This window comes from Phyllobates terribilis, unplaced genomic scaffold (assembly GCF_046119375.1).
Source record: "Phyllobates terribilis strain yellow unplaced genomic scaffold, ASM4611937v1 Scaffold_5__5_contigs__length_657084704, whole genome shotgun sequence".
Taxonomy (NCBI): Eukaryota; Metazoa; Chordata; class Amphibia; order Anura; family Dendrobatidae; genus Phyllobates; species Phyllobates terribilis.
Window position 1 is genome coordinate 253,262,105 of NW_027362765.1, and position 24,756 is coordinate 253,286,860.

Consider the following 24,756-nt stretch of genomic DNA (forward strand, 5'->3'; position numbering starts at 1 on the left):
TACCATAGAAACTGTAAAAAAAAAGAATAAAATAAAAAATAAATATTATACTTACCTTCTGACGGCCCCCGGTGCGCTTGTCCTCCCATGCCGGCAGCTCGTGGAGGACTGAAGGACCTGTGCTGACGTCATAGTCAAGTGACGGGTCACGCAATGGTGACGTTGGCAGGTCCTCCAGTCTACAGCTGCCAGCAAGGGAGAACGGAGCGAAGCAAGACTGCGGGGGCCATCGGAAGGTAAGTATAGATTTATTTTTTAGCATTCTTTTACGTTCACACTATGTAAATCCATGCCGGTTGCATGGATTTATATAGTGTGACCAAGTTGACAGGCACTTTTCAAGTGATGCTAAAATCACTTGCCAACCCGCATGCGGAAATGCATGTGATGAACGCTTCACATCCGCATGTCCCCGGCAGGAAAACGCATGTACAATCCCCATGTACAATCCGCATGTACAATCTGCATGTACAATCCGCATGTACAATCCGCATGTACAATCCGCATGTACAATCCGCATGTACAATCCGCATGTACAATCCGCATTCGTTTTTTTCTGCCAGGGAGATGCAGAAACACTCAGGAAAAATCCGGAGTATTTCTGCATCGTGGGCACATAGCCTAAAACCCACAACTGCAGTGATAATGCCTCATGGAAAGACTGAGGGCATCCTCAGCAGAATTACGTGGGATAGGGCATCAATGTAAAAGTAGTGGCCAACTTCTTTAAGCATGTCACGGTGAGGAGACTTTTAAAGCCGCAATCCTCCTCTGGGAAATATGCAAATATTCTCATCAGTCTCCTCACTCCACTGAGACACATATGAAAAGAATGGGCCTGGTGTACAGCTGGTATTATTAGTGCAGAACTGACTGCAGGTGAAAGTAACTAATCGCTCTTGTCTCCTGCACGTGGAGCAGAGAAAGTCTCACGAGCCGCCAGCTCACGTGACCCTTTGTACAGTATTAGTGGGCAGCTGTGGTCCAAGAGCAGGCTGAGTTCTCCTCATACGTCAGAGAGGTTAGACTGGCATCCAATCAGAGTGAACGAGGTTCGTGCTGATTGGCTGCCGAGCTGTCCTTCATGTAGAGCGCATCCTGCTTGTCTCTCGCTGTTCCTGCCCGGATACATGTGCACTCCCGGAGTGTGACTAGTATGTGGGCTTAGAGCCGGACGGGTGAGCGGGCGTACAGCGCGTGGTGAATGATGCTGAGGTATGTGTGCTCGGTGCTGCACAGTGTGATTGTTGGGAGTGATCGGCCATGACAGCTGAGGCTATAACTGCCCCTCTCATCTGTGCACAGCTGCTGCTGCTGCTCTTGTCACTGCAGTAACAGAATATACACACACGGTTTTTGCTCTATAAGCTGTTGTATAATGTACTGTTCTGGTTAGCATTGCCTGACATGACTGAGCTGGGGTGGTCCGGGTCAGTAATGTCAGCGGAATAAGGGTGCAGTGTATGGCAGTCTGTATTCTGCTAATGTGGGGCCGAGACAGGGCGCAGGGGTGGGGGGGAGGTGGTGGGCAGGAACAGGGCGCAGGGGTGGGGGAAGAGGTGGTGGGCAGGAACAGGGCGCAGGGGTGGGGGGGAGGTGGCCCGCCGAGACAGGGCGCAGGGGTGGGGGGGAGGTGGTGGGCAGGAACAGGGCGCAGGGGTGGGGGGGAGGTGGCCCGCCGAGACAGGGCGCAGGGGTGGGGGGGAGGTGGTGGGCAGGAACAGGGCGCAGGGGTGGGGGGGAGGTGGCCCGCCGAGACAGGGCGCAGGGGTGGGGGAAGAGGTGGTGGGCAGGAACAGGGCGCAGGGGTGGGGGGGAGGTGGCCCGCCGAGACAGGGCGCAGGGGTGGGGGAAGAGGTGGTGGGCAGGAACAGGGCGCAGGGGTGGGGGGGAGGTGGCCCGCCGAGACAGGGCGCAGGGGTGGGGGAAGAGGTGGTGGGCAGGAACAGGGCGCAGGGGTGGGAGGGAGGTGGCCCGCCGAGACAGGGCGCAGGGGTGGGGGAAGAGGTGGTGGGCAGGAACAGGGCGCAGGGGTGGGGGGGAGGTGGCCCGCCGAGACAGGGCGCAGGGGTGGGGGGGAGGTGGCCCGCCGAGACAGGGCGCAGGGGTGGGGGAAGAGGTGGTGGGCAGGAACAGGGCGCAGGGGTGGGGGGGAGGTGGCCCGCTGAGACAGGGCGCAGGGGTGGGGGAAGAGGTGGTGGGCAGGAACAGGGCGCAGGGGTGGGAGGGAGGTGGCCCGCCGAGACAGGGCGCAGGGGTGGGGGAAGAGGTGGTGGGCAGGAACAGGGCGCAGGGGTGGGGGGGAGGTGGCCCGCCGAGACAGGGCGCAGGGGTGGGGGGGAGGTGGCGGGCAGGAACAGGGCGCAGGCGGGGGGGGAGGTGGCCCCCCGGGACAGGGCGCAGGCGGGGGCTGACTTATCATGTGTAATTCTTACACCAGATTTATCACAGGTTTATGTGATCAGATCTATTTTCTGCATCTTTATACACACTAGTCTGTTGCACCATCTATTAGGGTATGTTCACACTGTGTCTTCTCCAGGTAGCCAAAACTTTTTTTTTTTTTTTTTTTTAAAGAGCAGAATATACTTCAAGAATCGCAACTTTTCACTAGAGTTTTGCAAACCTAAAACCTGTTTTTGCATTTTCTGTGGTTGGTCTTTTTTTTTTATTCCTGAAGAATCAAGATGACACTAGCATTTATTAAAATAGTAAATGCTGTGAAAAAGCTTGAAAGAAAAAAAGAACAAAACACGACATGGCTTACAGGCATCTTCTTGATATTGTAAATCTAGAGCATCTTCCACGAGTAAACCACGGCTCAGTTATTTTAACAACTTGGCGTTTTTGGAAACCTGAAATAATGGCAGACATTTTCTACATAGAAATGAATGTTAATTACTGTATTTTGAGCATTTTCTCAGGTGGATTTTTCTCCAGCTCCACCTGAATAATATGCTGTGTGCACACACCACAGTTGTTAATTTGACTTTTTTTTTTTTCTGGACAGCTTATAAAAATCAGGGACAGACAATATTTTTTTATGGACACATTGGAAAACCATAATCATTATGATGATAAGTGATGGATGTCTACAGCCCATAATTCTGATATGAAGAAATCAGCTGATTTCACTGTAAACTGTAAAATGATGATAATTACAATCAAAATAATCTGTTTAAGTTTCTCCAGCCTCAAAAAATTAATGGACGCTTCAAATTTTTTTTTTTTTTTTTTTTTACAGACTGGGCAAAAATGTGCTCTAATTTTTTATGGACTTTTTTGGCATAATGGGCCAGACTCATGAAGACCCACATTAGTCATGCCAGTCTTGATGAGGTGTGCTGGACACAGATGCTCCTGATTCATGAAGAGGTGGGTACGTCTCTCCATGAATCTGGGGCGTCTGACGATTGGCATGCGCCTATCTAGAAATCTTACTCCAGTCAGGTACTGATGTGAAACAACAACAGCTTGTCATGAATTAGACCAGCCGTGGCATCCCGCCATGCCAACATCCCAGCTCTGTCCATTTTGTCAGAGTAGGGTGAACCGATGGCACTGAAAAAGTTAAGTCACAACATTTTTTTTTCTGATGTCATTTAGTTATACCTGATTATCCATACTTTACATTGGGAAAAATTTAGTTTAGGGCTCCATGGAGTTGTTGGTAATTTATGATGTTAGTTGTAGAGTCCCAGCCTTCTGAAAAGTTTAACAGTTGTCCATGGCAACATATTAAAAGTTTTTTTTTTGTTTGTTTGTTTTTTAAGTTTTGAAAAAAAGCTGCAGCTTGTTATGACCAATTTTTCGTTTTCCCTGTCACTCGCATTAATAAATTCTCCTGTGTTCACTTTGCTATGTGTTTATGCCTTTCAGCCCAGCAGAGTTGTTTGAAGTGCGGAGTCGGGAGCAGGGCCTTCCTCAGCGTTCACATGGACAGAAGGATTTTATGCCTGATGGGTCACAGATACAGAACGAGAAGCTGCAGATCTGTTGTGCTGAGCAATGGGAGCTGCTGGGAGAGGAGCGTGTGGAGCGACTGTGAGTAATGTCATAGGATTCTCCGCAAGGAGAAATGTTACCTCTTAGATACCGGTCTGACGCCACTCACACTTTGCACTGAGGAGGGGCAGTACCCCGAAACAGTGTCTGCAAATTGAGTTTCTGGTTCTGGCTTATATCCTAAGTCATGTGATAAGGCTCGTTAAAGGGTCACTATTTACTTTTAGGATTGCTACTTCCTGTAGGTGGCACTAGAGATCTGGTCCTCTTCCTCTCTGAAGAGACAATTTGCAGGATTAGAGCGGGCACGCATTAGTTTAGGCTTAGAAGAGGAGGTCCGTACTGGTTGCAAGGGGAGAGATTGAAGCTTAGCTTGTAAAGAGCTGTGGGGAAGTGATGGAGGTTGGGATGTCTTTGTGGATGTAGTATACTTGGCATGACTGCTGGCAGACTTTACTATACTTCAGTTGGCGCACTGTACTCTGCTTCTAGCTCCCGACTGCACATTTCCTCCATGGACTTACAAAGTTAGGCAATGCTAATGTTTGTATTAGAAACCTTACATCAGATTTCTGGTCCCACCTTTTGTGCATGTTGTATATGGGCTCATTTATATAGCTCAGGTTGTCTTTCACAGGGGAAGCTTGGGAAGAGGCATATGGAAACCAGAAGAAGAATTGGTGGAGCTGACAATACCTGCAGTATGTGTACTTTTGGCTGATAAATTGTGGATACAGCTCTTATAAGCGGTCTTTAAACTAAACCATTCCGAGATGCGTAACACACAGGGCTGCTTCTACCGTGAGTTGAGATGACTCTCTCGCCTCTGGCAACTGTCTGCTATGGATTTTGCTGCCCCTTGAAATGCCTGCCTGAAAGCCCAGCCTTGTTATTTCTGCATAGTGGGTCGGGGCGTGTGGAATGGGCTTAGAAGCAGAGCCCACTCCACATGCTATAGATGCTGGCGGTTTTACATAGCTGGCATCTGTCTCTAACACCAGTGTCAGGAGCTGAACTCTTCATGCTGATTTTAACCATCATTTAGGTGCCGTTATCAATTTCTGACAGCAGCATTTAACCCCTTTACCCCCAAGGGTGGTTTGCACGTTAATGACCAGGCCAATTTTTACAATTCTGACCACTGTCACTTTATGAGGTAATTACTCTGGAACGCTTCAACGGATCCCCCTGATTCTGAGAATGTTTTTTCGTGACATATTGTACTTCATGATAGTGGTAAAATTTCTTCGATATCACTTGCGTTTATTTGTGAAAAAAATGGAAATTTGGCAAAAATTTTGAAAATTTTGCAATTTTCAAAATTTGAATTTTCATGCCCTTAAATCAGAGAGATATGTCACACAAAGAAAGTTAATAAATAACATTTCCCACATGTCTACTTTACATCAGCACAATTTTGGAACCAAAATTTTTTTTTGCTAGGAAGTTATAAGTGTTAAAAGTTGATCAGCGATTTCTCATTTTTCCAACAAAATTTACAAAACCATTTTTTTAGTGACCACATCATATTTGATGTAACTTTGAGGGGTCTTTATGACAGAAAATACCCCAAAGTGACACCATTCTAAAAACTGCACCCCTCAAGGTGCTCAAAACCACATTCAAGAACTTTATTAACCCTTCAGGTGCTTCACAGGAATTTTTGGAATTTGGAAGAAAAAAAATGAACATTTAACTTTTTTCACAAAAATGTTACTTTAGACCCAATTTTTTTTATTTTCGCAGGGGTAACAGGAAAAAATGGACCACAAAATTTGTTGTGCAATTTCCCCTGGGCACGCAGATACCCCATATGTGGGGAAAAAACACTGTTTGGGCGCACAACAGGGCTCGGAAGGGAAGGAGCACTATTTGACTTTTTGATTGTAAAATTTGCTTGAATAATTAGCAGACGCCATGTTGTGTTTGGAGAGCCCCTGATATGCCTAAACAGTGGAAACCCCCCACAAGTGACCCCATTTTGGAAACTAGACCCCCCTGGGAACTTATCTAGATGGGTTGTGAGCATTTTGAACCCCGAGGTGCTTCACAAATTAATCCGTAAAAATGAAAAAGTATTTTTTTTTTTTTTCACTTTTTCATTTTTACGAATCAATTTGTGACGCACCTGCGGGTTCCAAGTGCTCGCTATGCATCTAGATGGGTGCCTTGGGGGGTCTAGTTTCCAAAATGGGGTCACTTGTGGGGGAGCTCCAATGTTTAGACACACAGGGTCTCTCCAAACACAACATGGTGTCCGCTAACAAATTGAATGGAAAATCCGCTCAAATTGTTAGCGGACACCATGTTGCGTTTGGAGAGCCCCTGTGTGCTTAAACATTGGAGCTCCCCCACAAGTGACCACATTTTGGAAACTAGACCCCCTCAAGGATTTTATCAAGGGGTATAGTGAACATTTTAAACCCAGAGATATGACACAGAATTTGATAACATTAGGTCATCATATTGAATAAGTTGTCATTAGTTTTGAGCGCAAGTGCTCGCTACTTGAGTTTGCATCGGGTACTCAGGTATGCACCATGTACTGCATGTGCTCGAGTGACATGCTCGAGTCCCTGCCCCACATGTTTCACGGTTATTAGACACCCAAAAAAAACATGCGGGGATCGCTCATGCATGGCAGGCAATCCCCGCAAAGTTTTTTTTGGCCGCGAAGCATATGGGGCGGAGACTCGAGCTTGTCACTCAAATACCCACGATACTCAATGCATACCAGAGCACCCGATGCAAACTCAAGTAGCGAGCACTTGCTCTCAACACTAGTTGCCATATCACCATCTTTTTTTCTTACTTTTGAAAAAAATCCCAACCCCATGACAACCCTAACACGAGAGTTTATTTTTTACGCCGTTCCTCGTGCAGTATAAGTGATTAGACGACTTTATTCTTCGGGTCGGTGCGATTACAGCGATACCAGAATCATATGGGGTTTTTATTATTGACCGCTGTCACACACTAAAAGACGCATTTTTTTGTAAAATCTAGTTTTTGCATCGCCATATTTTGAGAGCTATAATTTTTTCAGATTTTGGCAGACAGTCATGTGATGGCTTGTTTTTTGCGGGATGAGTTGATGTTTTTATTGGTGCCATTTTCAGGCACGTGACATTTTTTGATCGCTTTTTATTCCGATTTTTGGGAGGCAGAATAAACAAAATCCAACAATTCAGGAACTGTTTTTTTTATTCTGTTACGCGTGTGGTAAAATTGATAAGGCAGCTTTATTCTTTGGGTCAGTACGTTTATAGCGGTACCTCATTTATATAGTTTTTCTATGTTTTGGCTCTTTTACACAATAAAAGCTATTTTGTAGAAAAAAAATATTTTTTAGCATCGCTTTATTCTGAGAGCTATAACTTTTTTATTTTTCGGCTGATGGAGCTGTATGGCGGCTTGTTTTTTCCGGGACGAGATGACGTTTTCAGCGGTAGTATTTTTATTTATATTCGTCTTTTTGATCGCGTGTTATTCCATTTTTTGTTTGGCGGTATGGTGATAAAGCATGTGTTTTTTTTTTTTTTTTTTTTTTTTTTTTTTTACCGTATTCACTGAAGGGGTTAACTAGTGGGACAGTTTTTTATAGGTCAGGTCGTTCCGGACGCGGCGATACCAAATGTGTACTTTTATTGTTTGTTTTTTTTTCATAATATTTATTGATGGGTACATTAGATTTTTATTTTTGGTGAATTATTTTTTTTTTTTCACTTTCTGACAGTTTTTTAACTTGTTTACTTTGTCTCACTCTGGGACTTTAACTTTTTTTTTTTCTCTGATCGCCTGCATGGCACAGGAATGAAGCACCATCCCTGTGCCGTGCAGGCTGTCAGCACTGGACAGGGAGAAGATAATTTGGAAATGCACTGCGCATGTCCAAAAAATCTTCCTGCTGTCTGGTGACCCGGATGTTGTCATGCCGACATCGGGTCGTCATGGCAACATCCTGGAAGCCGCAGCAGACAGCGCTGGAGGCCGGAAGAGGAGGTGAGTATACGATCACCTCCCCTTAGCCACCGCAGTGCTGCGATCGACTTCGATCGCAGCATTGCGGGGGTTAATGTGCTGGGAGCGGTGCGGGACTGCTCCCTGCACATAGCACCGGGTGTCAGCTGTGACAATCAGCTGACACCCGGCGGCGATCGCGATCGCGATGACGTACTAATATGGCACAGGCTTTTAAAGCCCAGTGCACAAACGCGTATTAGTACGTCATAGGTTGTAAAGGGGTTAAATAGAGCAGTTTCAGTTGCCTGTGCATCAGTCCCCTCCACGCCTATCCATAATACAATCGGGATACCGAAGGGTTACATTGGCCATTGGGATCCTGCTGACAGCGCCCTTCACTACCATTTTGCCTTTACCATGAATCTCGGCCACAATACTGTGATATTGAAGTATAAAATATAAGTAATCAAACTAAAAAATACATTTTAAAAAATATAAAATAAAAAAAAAAAATGTAATGACCCTCCATCTTTATTAAATTAACCCGAATGGTAACTGCTGTAACCATGGAAAAAAAAATTGAAAAGCCAGAATTGCATTTTTTTTTCTTTGGACCACCTCATCTCTTTGAAAAAGAAATGCAATAAAAGTGATCAAAGTCTTATGTGTTCCATATTGTTATCAATTAAGACGTCAGCCTACTACACAAGAAACAACTCCTTACAAAAATCTGCAAGTTTTATATCCCCAAAATCACACGGATCTGGAGAATCATGCTGTCAAGTTATATTTATTATACAAAGAAGGCTGTAAAATCCAAACCCAAAAGCAGCATTGGGATTGCATTTATTCGTTGTAAGTTTATATTGCACTGCTGTTAGGAGTGCCATATCAATATTCTCTGGTCGCAGGTAAGCTAGAATCATCCCTGATATAATAATTTTTTTCTATCGTGCCAATATATTCTGCAGCACTTTGCAATTCAGAGGGGACTAGTACAAAGAAAATAAGACATTTCAGAGTAATACATAATTCAACACATACCAAGAGGAGTGTGGGTGCTGCTCGCGAGAGCTTACAATCTATCCGGAAATAGGGGTGACACAGAAAGGTAAAGTGCTTGTCATGTATGGTCCAGCCATCAATATAATAGAGGCAGTCAAATAATGCTGTATGGGTACACAGTGATGTTGAGTTCGTGGAGGTAGAACAGGGAATAGTTGGTTAGATTAGTGAGGTAAGGTGAAAGGCCAGTCTAAAGAAATGTGTTTTGAGGAAATGCTTGAAACTGGGAATTAACAGGATGGCCGGGTTAGTGCATACCAGAAAACTGGCGCAGCACAAGAGAAGTCTTGGAGAATGGAGTGGGAGATTCGGATTATAAAAGATGTTAGTCTTCGGTCATTAGCCAATTCTGCTGATGGGTTGTCCAATAGCCGAGGAATACAGAGGAAAGGGGAGGACCCCAGGACTAAACCCCATTACTAAGAGTTTAACAAGAGCCGTCAATTGTTTGTTAAACTGAAGGAGAAGCATGAGAGAGTGGTATCCTTGAGATAGAGCAAAATGAGGTGAGCTCCAAGAGAATCAGCAGGGAGTATGGACCAACAAAGACAAAAGATAACTCTATGCAAAATACAATTTAAAAAGAGGTAAGTGTATTGATTCTTCATTAAGGCTATGTGCCCACGATGCCGAAATGCTCAGGATTTTTTCCTGAGTGTTTCTGCATCTCCCTGGCAGAAAAAAACGCGTGCGGATTGTACATGCGTTCTTCACTGACATTTCCGCATGTGGATTGACAAGCGCTTTCCAAGCGATTAGCATCACTTGGAAAGTGCTTGTGACAACTAGGTCACACTGTATAAATCCATGCAACCAGCATGGATTTATATAGTGTGACCCGAGAGAGTGGTAAAAATAAATGTATACTTGCCCCCCGGTGTCCTGCTCACTCCGTTCTCCCTTGCCAGCAACAGTGAATTGAAAGACCTGCCTACGTCAGCGTCGCGTGACCCGTCACATGACTCTGACGTCAGCGCAGGTCCTTCAATTCATTGCAAAGTGCCGGGAAGCAAGTAGGAGCGCAGCGCGGGCCGACAGAAGGTAAGTATACATTTATTTTTTATTTTATTCTTGTTTTACAGATTTTTTTAATGGTACCTGGGTGTGGATGAGAGTCTCCTCTCCTCCACACCCGGGTACCATCCGCACATAAGAACGCTTGGATTACGTATCTACATATACAGTGATGCGTAATCCATGCGATCTAATGCAAGTCAATGGCGGCGAAGACGCAGCACTTCCGCAAAATAATTGGTAGTGCTGCGTTTTTTTCCGCAATGATAATCCGCAGCGGAAATTTCCGCAGCATGGGCACAGCACATGTGGATTATCATTGGGGAACATGGCAGACCTTCTACCATGCCTTTTTAATGCGTTTCCGCAGCTGCAAAAACGCTGCGGAACCGCATTAAAAACGCATCGTGTGCACAGCCTTAAAATACATATAATCAAGTTAAACGGAGGAAAAACAAATCAGTTAGCAACTTTGTACAAGAAAATATATAGTAATATATATATTATGAATGCAACAATCTAATAAAACAGGAAGCATGAATCATGTCAACCATGGAGAACAGATGTTAAAGGAAACCTGTCTCCAGGTTTTTCCCATATAAAGTAGGGCCACCACCTGTAAGCTCTGTCTATATGTCCCCTATCCGTTCTCCATAATACTAAAAAAAACAACAAAAAAAAAAACAAACATTCGTTATACTCACCAACGGGGTGTTGCTGTTCTTGCTTCGTGTGGGTGACGTGTCCTATGTCCTCCACAGTGTGTCCTCATCATCACGCTCCTGTGCAGGTGCACTATCCTGCCGTGGCAGAGCAAAGTATTGTCGTGCGCATGTGCTGGTGCTTTTTTGTCTTTCCTCAGCATGTGACAGATTCCATTCAATCTAGTTGCAGAAGTATGTAAGTAATTGCATGTAGAGTAAACAAGTGGGGGGGGGGGGAACAAAACTGTAATAAGGCAGTGGAAAGCCACTGTACCCCACGCCATGCATAATTCGAAAGCTACAACAAATGCTTGTGGCAATCGCTCCTTGTAAATGTTCTACTTGTCACCAGGAGTGCTAATCTGTAACTCTTTATGTGCAGGGCAAGTTTTGGCAGACCATGGGTTTTGTAGAGGGAGGAAGGCAGTGTCTCCTGCCTGAGGAAGCAGTCTACCTACTCGAGTGTGTAAGTCTTACCTTCTTCCCCATAGAAATCAGGCACAGGACAAAGAAATTAATGCTGAGCTCTGGTTGCTGTATCCAATATTGCCTGCTTTTTTGGTTGTTTTTGTTCTGATAAAATAGGCCCATTGATCATATCATGATATACTGTACTATAATGATCTGTTTGGGACCATTATTAGTATCCTTCTTACAGTATATTCATGTCTCACCTTATTAGTTTGTAGCTTACAATATAACTGCACTGTGCCTCGTTCACCATTAAGTTCACATGGGCACTTAAAGTCCAGATTTCATCCAGAAAATTCAGACTATTTTTCTTTCTCATCTGTCTGTGTCTAATAAGTTTTTATACAGTAGCAATTATATAATATGTAGAAGACAAAATACAGTTTCCATGTATCCATAAAAACTGAATGTTTTATGGTGGCTCTCTATGGAATCCATTTTTTTTTTTTTTTTAAACCCATTGGCTTGAATGGGTGATTCTCAACCAACACACAGAAAAAAAATTCTTTAGGCACAGACTGTTTGTCAAAAATAAAAATCATTGAATAACATTGGTCTGAGTGCTTTTCGTGACGGTTTTTTCAACTGAAAATACGGTAGTGTGCACTTGTCCTATAAATGATTTCTCTGTTTAGGGAACGATTCAGCTGTTTTACAGGGAGCTTCCACTATCTGTCCAAGAGGCTTATGAGAGACTGCTCTCTCATGGTCCAGTCTGTCTCCTACACTATCAGGTAAAATAAGATTTCTTTTTTTGTCACTAAGGATGTATTCACATTGCTATTGCAGTGTGCATTTGATGTATTGGAAACTCAATGACTATATGTAAAACATATCTTCTGATGAAGGCCAAAAGGTTGTTCTGTTGGTGTCTGTCAGGCTGATATTCTTTATCTACTGTTAAGGTACAGAGTAGTATTGACTATTCTATACAGAAGCATTAAGTAAAGTAACATGGCTGCCTATAGGCTGCATATGCCATTTATCTGTACAGTGGTATATATTGAAGGCAACTGTCGGACGCATACACTGGGACGTCCTCTTATATACAGTGCAAACCAAATGTGAATGCGTCCATAGGAGTAGTCCGCTTCTCTACTAGTTAATCTTTCTTTCTGGCTTTTCATACAGGTGTATAGCCACTTGAAAAGACTGGGCTACATTGTCACCCGTTTTGACCCAAGGTGCGAACACTTAGCTTTTATTGAATTTCTCTGGTTAGCGTTAACTATTTTTATTGGTGTTTGGCAATTTTCGGGCTATATTCATTCTGCTTGAGTTACTGTTTGGGTTGCTATAAAGCGAATATATTTCTCAGTGAATCGTCTTTTTTTTTCAAGAAGATAATTTTTTAATGTGAAAGATATGAAGATACATTCACAATTTAATTTGATTTTAGAAACAATCAAAACTAAATAGAAACACACAAATAAAAAAAACATAAGTTAACCAAATACAAACTGGTTCAGTGAATCGTCTTTGCATCTATTGAATTACTTGCAAATTTCTGCCTATACTAGGTATTCATGTATTAGATAAATAAATAAATCTGACACCTAATAAATAGTTACCATAATAAACAGTCATAAAGTTGTCTCTTTTAGATTAAATCATGCATAGACCACCTTGATAATGCATGCCCCGCTCCATTCATTGTCTAGGGCCCTGTAGGGCTAAATACAGCGCATTGCGATCTCCAGCAGTCCCATAGACAATAAATGGAGCGGCAGTGATCTGGAGATCTCAGGGACGTATGCTGTAGATACGTGATGGCTTTCTCCTACCAGAATATCACTTTAAATGGACTGTTGTGGCAGCACACTTCTGCATCAGGAGGTGACCGGTGCATGATTCTTATGAGTATTTCAATGAATAAGGCAGGTTGCACTGATCATGCATGTAATCCTGGCAGATCTCGGGAAATGCAGCATCAGCACTGCTTCCTATGATGCAGAAGTTAGCAAGTCACTTCTGCCAGAACACGAGCAGTTCTGTGTAAGGACCTCTCTCATCTTGCTAATGGACAGGACTTTTTCTTTGATGTACACATCTTTTCAAGGCTGGTTTCACATCTTTGTCCTTTTTAAAGTCTTTTATTAGAGCAAAAAAGTGTGTCAGATCACTCATGACGGATGACACTTGATGGACCTTATTGACTTCTATTGAAGCCAGTCTGGTTGCGTCATAGCGTCCTTCGTTTTTTTTTTTTAAAAATGGTGTTACATGCTGCACTAATATATATTTTTTGAAGCTAATTTTTAAAAAACGTGTCCGACTCGAATGTGAACTCTTCCTAGACCCATTCATTATCTGATTCGTTGTACTTGGGATGGAATCACATCCATTACCCAGCCTGATAGCTCAGGTCAGGAGACCCACCAAACTGCTTCACGTATTCCTGTTGGGCAGGTAGCTCAGGGGTGGGCTGGGTATTGTGATTTACCATGGTCTACATTACATGAACGTGTGAATTTAGCCTTACTAATATTGCTTTATAGTTGTGAGTGATATTCTGGAATCTGATGTCCTTCCACTGAAACATTAATTTCTCTGCTTCCTTTTTTTTTTTTTAAATTTAGCTCAATTCCGTTGCCTTACGAAAGACAAATAAATTTGGAGATCCCTTCAGTATCAAATGGGAAGCGTAAGAGGAGTTCAAGAACAGGGTAATGATCCATGTCTCATACAGTATAGTTATTGAGTTGGATTGGGAATAATATCTTGGATTGGACTGACATTCAACAATTGTCTGCGTGCATTATGTAACACCTCCATTCTCAGATTAGCTGTGTAGTCACTGTAGTCACTCTGTGATGGACAATCGTGTTGGTCCAGCTATACTGCTCAACTTGATCACACATTGAATGACTGAGTGTTTCGGTGCCTGTAGCGACGTGGTTGCTTTATTGTTTTGTGCTCCTGATTAGTACGGGTCCTGGGTTCTGCAGTTGTAATGCCCCAAAAAATTCCTTTAATAGTTTTGAGCAAAAAAGATTCTCGGGACCCTGGTCCAGCAGCCATGTCTGTAGTTGGACCAAAGCACCCAAGCTTCTTAATTCTTGCAGCATAGCAAGGCTGTGCAGGCCACAAACTCAGAAAAAGTACAAATAATGGAATTGTTGAAGCCAAAATAATCTGATTTTTGTGCTTCTGCTTTTTGTTTTAAATTTGCAGTTTAGGAACTCAAAATGAGCTGGAGACATCAGGAAGCAATAGCAGAGAAAAAAATAAGTCTTCAAAACAGAAGATTAGTCATTGCCCAGGAACAGTTGATTCCTTTACTCCAGAACCAATAGCGTCTGTGCCTGCTGTAGTAAAAAACATGAAAATTGATGAAGCCAGAAATCAGCTGGAAAGCAAAGAAACTTCTCATGACCTTGAAGAAGCGGCTCCCATGTACAGATGGGATTTCTCAAAATTCTGCTTTCCTAACTGTGCATATGATCAGCCGTATGTTCAGCTGCCAGATCCTGAGCCTGCCTTTCTTCCTGATAATGTGGTTGGCCGCCAAGTGAATATATCTCCTTGGTTAGAGAAACTAAACTTGCGAGCAGAAAAGTTCTCCAGAAAAGAACAAGAGCAATTGGACTGGGAATGGAAGTACAAAACCAGCCTCAATGCTGACCCTAAAATAAAGAAATGCAGAAACTGGAGTGAATATAAGAAACTCCTACAAGAGAGAGAATATCAAAGTCGTAGGGAGAGGCCAGCACATCTTTGGTCAAGTACAGTCAGACCCCTGCTGACACCTGGACATGTGAAATCTACAGGTGAATTTTTGTTATATGTTTATCTTCTTAATTTTTTAATAGTTAAAAACTACCCAAACATTATAAATCGTACCTGAGGATGGTGTATATTGTGTTGAGTTTATATTGCTCAAAATCTCGTTAAGTAAATGTTACTACCACTCTATTCAATGTGTACAAGCAAACGTTAATCATTCAGTCTTAAGCCTCAAATCGGACCACCGTGATGCTGGCACATTTTCATATCTGTACTAATACGTTACCAGGAATGAGGTCTAAACAAGCATTATATTCCCAGAGTCAGGCCCAGATTTGCCACTGTTATATAGATGATTAAGTTACGTTAAACTTGTATATGCAAATTGCCTCTTCAGAGAGAAAGAGAACTAGAACTCTCTAGCATCACCTTTTGGAAGCAGCAATCCTACAAGTCACTATTGACCCTTTAACGAGCCTTGCAATCAGGGCTGTGGAGTCGGTATCGGTGCCCATTTTGGTGGAGTCGGCGTAGACTCCTAAAATATATAATACATTGGGTACAGTAGTTCAATGCAGTTTGTGGGGAATATTTTTCATAAGAATTTGGGAAAGTTCTGAAATGTCCTATTCCTGATCTAAGGGTCTAGACTTTTAGCTGAGATGAATCTGTGCTACAGTAAATTTATCACTTAACCATGAGCCATGTATGAGGGAGTCGGTGTCATGGAAATTGAGGAGTCGGAGGTTTGGCTTACTGACTCCACAGCACTGCTTGCAATATGATTTAGGATTGAAGCCAAATCAGAATCTCAGTTTGCAGACATAGTATTTTGTGGTATTGCCCCTCATCAGCAGGGCTTTGGAGTCTGTAAGCCAAACCTCCGACTCCTCAATTTCCATGACACCGACTCCCTCATACATGGCTCATATTTAAGTGATAAATTTAAAAAAGTCTAGACCCTTAGATCAGGAAAAGGACAGACCTTTATAGGACATTTCATAACTTTCCCAAATTCTTATGAAAATATTTCCCATAAACTGCTTTTAACTACTGTACCCAATTTATTATATATTTTAGGAGTTGGAGTCGGTCCATTTTATACCGGCTCTGACTCCACAGCCTTGCTCGTCAGTGCAAAGTATGTTCTAGTAGTCGTCCTCTCTGAAGAGGCAATTTGCATTTTTAATATCCCTGAGGAGTATTGCACTGTGAATAAGCCTCCTTACATTGGCATGCCAGGACCGGTATGTCACTCTCCACAAAGAGAAATGATGCCCCTTAGACCTCAGTCCAGAGTCTCTCACCTAGCCAAATGAGATCTCATACTTTGCACTGACAAGGGGCAATACCCTGAAACAGTGTCTGCAAATTGATATCTGATTTGGCTTTTCTCCTAAGTCACATTGCAAGGTTCATTAACCCCTTTTACAGCCTGTGCTGTATTTGTAAGCACAGGCTGTAACCCCACAGTTCAGTGAGGGCTCCGGTGCTGAGCCTGCACTGAACTGGGCACATGTCAGCTGATTATTACAGCTGACATGTGCTCGCAACAGCCGCGGGTGGAATCGCGATCCACCCGCAGCTGTTAACATGTTAAATGCCTCTGTCAATATCTGACAGCGGCATTTAACATCGCCGAGCCGGAAGCGCGTCACTTACCCCGCCCATCGGTGACCCCGTCACGTGATCGCGGGTCACCGATGGATGGGTATGACAACCCTGGGTCTGCAGCAGACTCCAGTGGTTGTCATGAGCTGGTCACTATGAGCGCCACCTAGTGGTCGGCGCTCGTAGCACAGGACCATTTCTGCTACATACAGGTGATCTGTTGATCACCTGTATGTAGCAGAGGCGATCAGACAAGTGCTGCTTCTAGTCTCCTATGGAGACTATAGAAGCAAGCAAAAAGTGAAAAAAAAAGTTCTTAAAAATATTTAAAAAATTAAAAAAATATATAAAAGTTTAAATCACCCCCCTTTCGCCCCATTCAAAATAAAAAAAAACAAAAAACATACACATATTTGGTATCGCCGTGTTCAGAATCGCCCGATCTATCAATATAAAAAGAGTTAAACCCATCGGTAAACGGCGTAACGAGAAAAAAATTCTAAACGCCAGAATTACGTTTTTTGGTCACCGCAACATTGCAATAAAATGCAATAACGGGTGATCAAAACATCGGATCTACCCCAAAATGGTATCAATAAAAACGTCAGCTCTTTGCACAGAAAATAAGCCCTCACCCGGCCCCAGATCCCGAATAATGGAGACGTAGAGACACTACGGGTCTTGGAAAATGGTGGCTTTTTTTTTTTTTTTTTTTTTTTAACAAACTTTGGAATTTTTTTTCACCACTTAAAAAAGAACCTTTACATGTTTGGTATCTACGAACTCGTAATGATCTGGAGAATAAGAATGGCAGGTCAGTTTTAGCATTCAGTGAACGTGGTAAAAAAAAAAAAAAAAAAAAACATCTGTCGTATTGCACTTTTTTTGCAATTTCACCGCACTTGAATTTTTTCCCCGTACATGATATGGTAAAACCAGTAATGTCGTTGAAAAGTACAACTCGTCCCGCAAAAAATAAGCCCTCACACGGCCATATTGACCAAAAAATAAAAAACGCTATGGTAACAAGGAGAGCAAAAAACGAAAATGCAAAAAACGGAAAATCCCAGGGTTGCGAAAGGGTTAAAGGGTCGATAGCAACTTGTAGAATTGCTGCTTCCAACAGGTGGCGCTATAAAGTTCTAGTCGTCCTCTCTGAAGAGGCAATTTGCATATTTAATTAATGAAATTTCCCAGAGGAGCATTGCACAGTGAATAAACCCCCTTACATTGGCATGCCAGGGCCAGTATGTCACTCTCCATAAGGAGAAACGTTAAATTTATAGCCATTTTTAGAAAGTAACAGACAACGAAGAGCAGAGTTGCAGGTTTTATGAACTGATTTTCTTCCGATCATTGATAATGTTGATAATGATACATTTGATATATTAACTTCTTATTGTTGCTTCCAGCTTCTGTTTTAGAGCAAGTAACGATCATCAGTCAATCTACTTTACTAGAAGATGGTAAGAGGTAAGTGCAATAAGGAACAGAAGACATGTCCCTGGCAGAACAATTAATGTGGATGTTTTTTTTTTTTTAAACTTTATGCCACAATATTATAGTACCTGAAAAAAAATCTCCAGATTTGTCTTACACAGTTAATTCTAGGCACAGAGATCTTAAAGGGGTTGTCCCATGAACAAAGTACATTTTAATTAATAGATCTTTGAATAATAAGTTTCACAATTGGATGTGTTTAAATCTTATAACGGTGCCTGTGCTGAGATAATCTTATAAATGTGCCCCTGCTGTGTACTGTGTAATGGCCGTGTCTGACTGTACAGGAACATGGTCTGATCATACCACAGCTCCTGGGCAGGGAAGGACGCAAAAGAATATACAGACAGGACAGCATGGGATCACAGCTGATTCTTTTTGTGAGGTAAAACATTTTCCTGCCTGTTTTCAAACTTGTTTTACTTCACAGAAACCAGCAGCTGTGATCCCATGCTGTAATGCCTGTACTCTCTTGCTCCCTCCCCTGCCCAGGAGCTGTGGTATGATCAGACCATGTTCCTGCACAGTCAGACACAACCATTACACAGTACACAGCAGGGGCACATTTATAAGATTATCTCAGACAGGAAAAAAAATTTAAACGCACCCAATTGTGTAGCTTATTATTCAAAGATCGATTGATTTAAAATGTTGATTAAAATTAACTTTGTTCATGGGAAAACCGCTTTAAGTAATATGTAGGATGCCTGACATGCCCACTAGATGAGAACATGAAAGCTTACTGTGTAATCATGTAGTTTCTCATTAAAGCTACATGACCCACAGCTATCATGAGTGAGGTTTACTATGTGCTCTTTGGTGAACATATCTGTTATATTGATCTTGTGAGTATTCTTTCAGAATAAACGTCAGGAGAATGGTGTTATGTAAGCACCTGCCAGGGAAAAAAAAAATAAAAAATCCTACACATAATTGGTATCGCAACATCTGTTATTACCTCAACTATAAAATTACCCGGTAAAAATAAATTAAACCCTAATCCCAAAAAAATGGAATCCTGCACCCAAAAAAATGGAATAAGAAGTAATGAAGATTAATTTATACCCCAATTAGTGCCAATAAAAACTTTAAAAAAAATAAATAAAATAAAAATTCCAAGTATTTTGTCCAAAAGTAGGTCTTTAAGGTTAAAGTTTTTCCTTGTGGAGAGCACCAAGTCTGCATAGAGAGACTTATAAGCCATGCAATTAGTTCCTGGGAATTTTAAATATGCAAATAGCCTCTTCAAAGAGTAAGAAGACTAGAACTCTAGTGTAACCTATTGGATGTAGTTATCTTAAAGGGAATAGTCACCCCCTGGGACTTGCAGGCCCGGGGACTGGAAGAAATCACTCCTCCTGTGGTAAATATAATGTTTGTCCCCTCCCCTGCATGTCACAGTGCTCTGTGACATGCAGTTGCAGCAGCCAAATTCAGGCACTGTGCCATGCAGCGGAGGGGGGGAAACATTATAATTCACACAGGAGGCGGGGATTTCTTCCAGTCCCCAGGCCTGCAAGCATCAGAAACTTGTAGGAATAATAAACAATTTCACAGCAACAAGACCTCTAATATGAGGCATACAGGTATAAATTGAATTACATTTCTATCACCTGTATTAGAGGTCCGATAAGTGCCAGCGGGTGACAGATTCCCTTTAAAAGTCAATATCGACCCTTTAATGAGTCTTGCCACATAAGTAAGAAGCCAAACTAAAAACTACATTTGAAGACACATGTCTCAGGGTGTTTGCATCTCATGTGTGCAAAATTAGTAAAACGTAAAAAGAAGAAAAAAAAGTACTACAGGATAAAAGGTATCATTAAAAATATATAAATGTTAAAGGGAACCTGACAGCTGATACATGCAGGTCAATCCATGGGCCACATGTATCAATTGTCAGGTTCCCTTTAACTCCTTCATGACCTTCTGTTTGCAGTTTCGCTTTTTCCTCCCCTTTATCCAAGAGTCATAACATTTTTATTTTTTTGTTCCCATAGCTGTATGAGGGCTTGTTTTTTGCGGGACATGTACTTTTAAATAACACCATCCATTTTATTATGTGATGCACTGGAAAATGGGAAAAACAATCCAAGTGCGCTCAAATTGCAAAAAAGTTAAATTCCACAATTGTCTTTTGGGTTTCAGTACCATTTACCACGATAAAATTTAACCTGACAATGTTATTCTTCAGGTCTGTACGAGTACTCGGATATTAAGCATGTATAGGTTGTTTGTAATTTGTAAGAGATTTTTTTCGCTTATGTCGTCTTTTTTTTTTTGAGACCTTTAACATTTTAATTTTCTGGGATCTGGGGCAGGATGAGGGCTTCTTTTATATGCCCTGAGCTGGCGTTTTTATTGATACCATTTTGGGGTAGATACAATGATTTGATCGCCTTTTATTGCAATGTTGCAGCGACCAAAAAACCATAATTCTGGCGTTTTAATTTTTTTCGTTATGCAGTTTACTGATCGGATTAATTTATTTTAGATTTTCATAGATTGGACTTTTGCGAACCCAGCAATGTCAAATATGTGTATCTTTTTTTTAATGGGGCAAAAGTGGGGTGATTGGAAGTTTTGTGGGTTTTTTTTTTTTTGTTTGTTTTTTTATTACTGTCTTCAATAGTCCTTTTAGGAGACTTTTAAAGCTGCGACTGTCCGATCTCCTGTGCTATAGATAGTAGAAATCACGATCTCCTAAAGAGTATCTTAATGACAGGCACGGTGGTCTTCTGCAGACCCCCGGCTGTCATGACAATCCATCCGCACCCCACGATCACCTGACAGGCGCCGATGGGCAGGATTTGTGATGCGCTTCTGTCTGCCGCGTGTTAAATCCCACTGTCACCCACAGCTGTTAAAGGCACCTGATGGCTGATCAAATCAGCCCTCAAGTGTGAGGAAAGATGTGAGCTCTGCGTGCGACCCCACATCAAAGGGGTTAAAGAGATTGTTTAGGATCAACAGAAAAACAGGCCATGGATCATAAAATAATGAAATAGGATTTAATAGGCAAGTAATGCTTTTCTATTTAAGAATTGGTGCTGCAATACTTTCCATGTGGTGATGGAGTGACGATGCATTTAGTTAATATGTACGTGCTGCTCTATTGCCGTTAAATTAAAAAAATAACTCTCAGAGTATAGTGATATAAAGACAATTTTTTTTAAAGTCTTTTTATTGTGCAAAAGTAGTAAAAATATAACTCCTTGTTGGCATCCCTATAGTCATATCAACCCACAGGTTAAAGGTAATATATTAAAAAAAAAAACAAAAAAAAAAAAACACCTTTTCATCCATGCTCCCACAAAAAGTATTCTTTTTATACATTATATGTGCCATGAAATGAAGGCATTAAAGAAAAAATACAACTTGTCCCACAAAAAATAGCCGTTTTATGGCATTGTCAACAAAAAAAAAAACAAGAAGGTGAAACTCTTAGAATGGAGTAATGGTCTGTTCTCAAGAGTCAAAATATCTGCATTTTCAATGCAGAACCGCACTTGTGATTGTCTTTTGTGTAAATATAGCCTCAGATTTATACTTTTTGTATTGAATTCATAATTTCTGAAGGTTTTGAGAAATAAAATGTGTGAAATTTAATGATGGATTTCCTGTTTACAGACTTCAAGACAAGCGGAATATTCTGCAGATACACTTTAATTTGTATCAAGCTGATGGTAACTCTGAGTTTAGGAAATCCAAACCAGGCAAACCATATGCTTATTTGTGTGTGCGCAGGTAGGTGGCTAGTTATGAGAGCAATAGTGTGTATGAAGGCAGAATGCACTTTTAGATATGGGCTACATGGGACTTGATGTTTACTATTGAGCTAGACCTGTGATTCAGAAGAATACATTGTGCTCAAATCAATCTTTTGTACTGCAGTTATAGGTGTTGTCTGCTGCAAAATGATAACTCTGCAGTCACTTGGTGTGACTGCAGACTTATGAATCCCCTCCCTGCTGCGAGGATTCATCGGTTTCTGAACCGGGACCAGCGGGTACGTATGTTATACATACTCTGGGCCAGAGCCTGACTAATGGACGTGGCCTCGCTTCACACACTTGTGTTGAGCAAGGCCGCGCCTACTAGTCGTGCTGTGGCCGGGAGTATGTATAACACATGCCCGCCCGCTCAAAAACCGGCGAATCCTCGCAGCGCACTGTGCGTGCGCTAGGGGGATTCGTAAGTTTGCAGTCACCCAGAGTAACTGCAGACTTGTTAATTTAGACTGAACAACCCCTTTAAAATCAGTCAGTAGCGCATACAAGTTCAAGGGGTCTCTGTATATCCCAGACCTAAATATTTTTGGCTGATCAGACGAGTTTCAACGCGGAAGGTATCTGGGATGACACTATGTCAAACTATAGTGACATTTATTTGAGCTGTACTGGATCCAAAGTTGTCATACGGTTGTATTATAAAATGTCACTTTTTGTAGATTCATTTTTTTATTCTTTGCCTCCTTACTTTCTAATTTCTTGTTCCAAAGTCTACTTTGTATTAGCATTTCTGCTTTCAGAGTGGTTGTCTCATGATGGATGATGGTAAAGTCCTGGAAATACTTAGTGACTTGACTGTATTGGCTCCTAGTAGGAAGAGTGGCTCCCACTTTAGCATGCCTGGCACATCCACATGGTCAATTTATTGTTTGACATTTAGTGGTATATTTCCTTTACAACATCTGCAATAAGTTTGTATGATCTTCTCTTGTTTTGCGTGGATTTCCTCCCACACTCCAAAGACATACTGAGAGAGAATTTAGAATGTGAGCCCCAATGGGGACAGTGATAATATCTGAAAAGTGCTGTGGGATATGATGCTATGTAAGTGAGCTTGACAATACAACAGTCATTGCAGAGGAAATGTATGGCTGAAATGTAATCTGTCAGTAGGATCACCCCCCCCCCCCCTAATAAAATAATACCTTGATATCTGCGATTTGATGTCTTATTCCAGAGAAATCCACATTTCCTTAACATGTAAATGAGCTTGTAATGAGCTCATGCAGATAAGTTTCCGGCCCACAGTTCTGAACAGCTTATTTACATATTAAGAAAATGTGCATTTCTCTAGGATTAAAATATCAGATTTCGGATAACAAGGTATAATTTTATTCAGCTTATAGACAGATTGGGAGAATTGAGCCTACTGACACATTCCCTTGAAGCTTTAGTTGAAAATAGTAACTAATGGTTGCATGTTTCTTGCACTGTCCTCTCCACCTGTATCACCTGTTGCTGAGCGAAGTAGCATTGCACAATTCCCAATTGCCTAAATAGGACCTGAGTCAGAAGGAAGGCTACAATCTGCATTATCTCTTGGCTGAGGCTAAAGCCCCCGTCTCACATAGTGAGATCGCTAGCGAGATCGCTGCTGTGTCACGGTTTTGGTGACGCAACAGCGACCTCACCAGCGATGTCGCTATGTGTGACACTTTGCAGCGATCAGGCCCCTGCTGTGAGATCGCTGAAAAGTGTCCTGGACCATTTTTTTGGTCGTTGCCCTCCCGCTGGTCAGCACACATCGCTGTGTGTGACCAGTGGGAGCAGCGATCTGGCTGGTAACCATGATAAACATCTGGTTACTAGGGGCACACGCGCACCTAGTAACCCGATGTTTATCATGGTTACGAGCCTGCTAAAGTGAGCGGTAACCTCTCGCTCACCGTAGCAGAGTGGTAACCATGATAAACAACAGGTTACTAGGTGTGCGTGTGCCCCTAGTAACCCGATGTTTATCATGGTTACCAGCCTGCTCCTGCTTCAGCAGGCTCGTAACCAGGAGCAGGACATCGTGGAAAGATTCTTTCCACGATGTCGCTGCTCCCCTGATCGTTGGTGAGCCTGCCTGTTTGACAGCTCACCAGCGACCACATAGCGACGCAGCAACGATCCCTGACAGGTCGTATTGTTGTCGGGATCGTTGCAGCGTCGCTAAGTGTGACGGGGCCTTAATAAAGGGGATCTATATCTGGGAGGTGTCCCTTCTATTACATCCAGTTGCCTAAAGGTTGAGCAAACATCAAGGGCACTTACAGTTGTTTTGGTCATTATAGCATTAGCTTTTATACATTTTTAACCTTGCTCATTGACATTAAACCAATGAATTTCTATTTTGTTTCCTGTAGCTTTGATGAGCATATCCCGTCCCTGCGAACTATAAAGAGCCTGGCATACCAGAGTGGAGACATACCAGTTGTGTTTGCTCTGGTGGACTGTGGAGAAGTAGCCTTTTACACCTTTAAAGATTTGCAACTACCAGTGGACGTTTACCCATGAGGATGTATAATCCTTGAACAGTTTGTGTATGGAAAATGTACTGCTATTTTTATTTTGAAGATTATTCTTTATATATATATATATTTATTTTGAACAAAAAATATTCTTATAGTAATTTAATAAGAAAAACCAAAAAACTACAAATAAATCAAACAAGGACAATGCCTATTAGCAATGGGAAATCTGCTTTGTGCTCTGTTACTATTCCACTTTTCAGTAAGCCATGTTCACGACACAATCTTAGGACTTCTTTACATTGGCTCATGTTTACACAGGATGAAGGTGCTGCTGAGAACATTGATTTTTCAGTAAGCTTAAAAATCATTTCACTTTTCTGAACTTCACCATGTGCACTGTTTGGGGATCTTTGAGTCTTTAGGGGTCTTAAGGCACCAGGAAAATACTCG

The 24,756-nt window shown here is 42.1% G+C and overlaps 1 protein-coding gene across 2 annotated transcripts; it reads left to right on the forward strand.

Moving 5' to 3' along the window:
• The first annotated feature begins 1,055 nt into the window (after nt 1-1,055).
• TSEN54 (tRNA splicing endonuclease subunit 54) lies at nt 1,056-24,535 on the forward strand. Of its 2 annotated transcripts, XM_073684051.1 has the most exons (11): nt 1,056-1,215; nt 3,880-4,044; nt 4,643-4,706; nt 11,134-11,217; nt 11,858-11,956; nt 12,354-12,406; nt 13,802-13,888; nt 14,397-14,992; nt 17,972-18,032; nt 21,690-21,806; nt 24,199-24,531. In XM_073684051.1, the coding sequence occupies exons 1-11, from the start codon at nt 1,205-1,207 to the stop codon at nt 24,347-24,349; spliced, it is 1,488 nt and encodes a 495-aa protein (XP_073540152.1). In that variant the 5' UTR covers nt 1,056-1,204; the 3' UTR covers nt 24,350-24,531. The 2 variants fall into 2 exon arrangements, with proteins under 2 accessions (XP_073540152.1, XP_073540153.1); XM_073684052.1 differs by lacking the exons at nt 1,056-1,215; nt 4,643-4,706 and having other exon boundaries at nt 24,199-24,535.
• Nucleotides 24,536-24,756: the final 221 nt, after the last annotated feature.

What these genes read in the sequence shown, in the direction of transcription:
- TSEN54 (XM_073684051.1), top strand. An exon ending in CAGTCTACCTACTCGAGTGT is followed by an intron (nt 11,218 to 11,857) that starts GTAAGTCTTACC and finishes TTCTCTGTTTAG; the next exon opens with GGAACGATTCAGCTGTTTTA. An exon ending in GTCACCCGTTTTGACCCAAG is followed by an intron (nt 12,407 to 13,801) that starts GTGCGAACACTT and finishes TTTTAAATTTAG; the next exon opens with CTCAATTCCGTTGCCTTACG.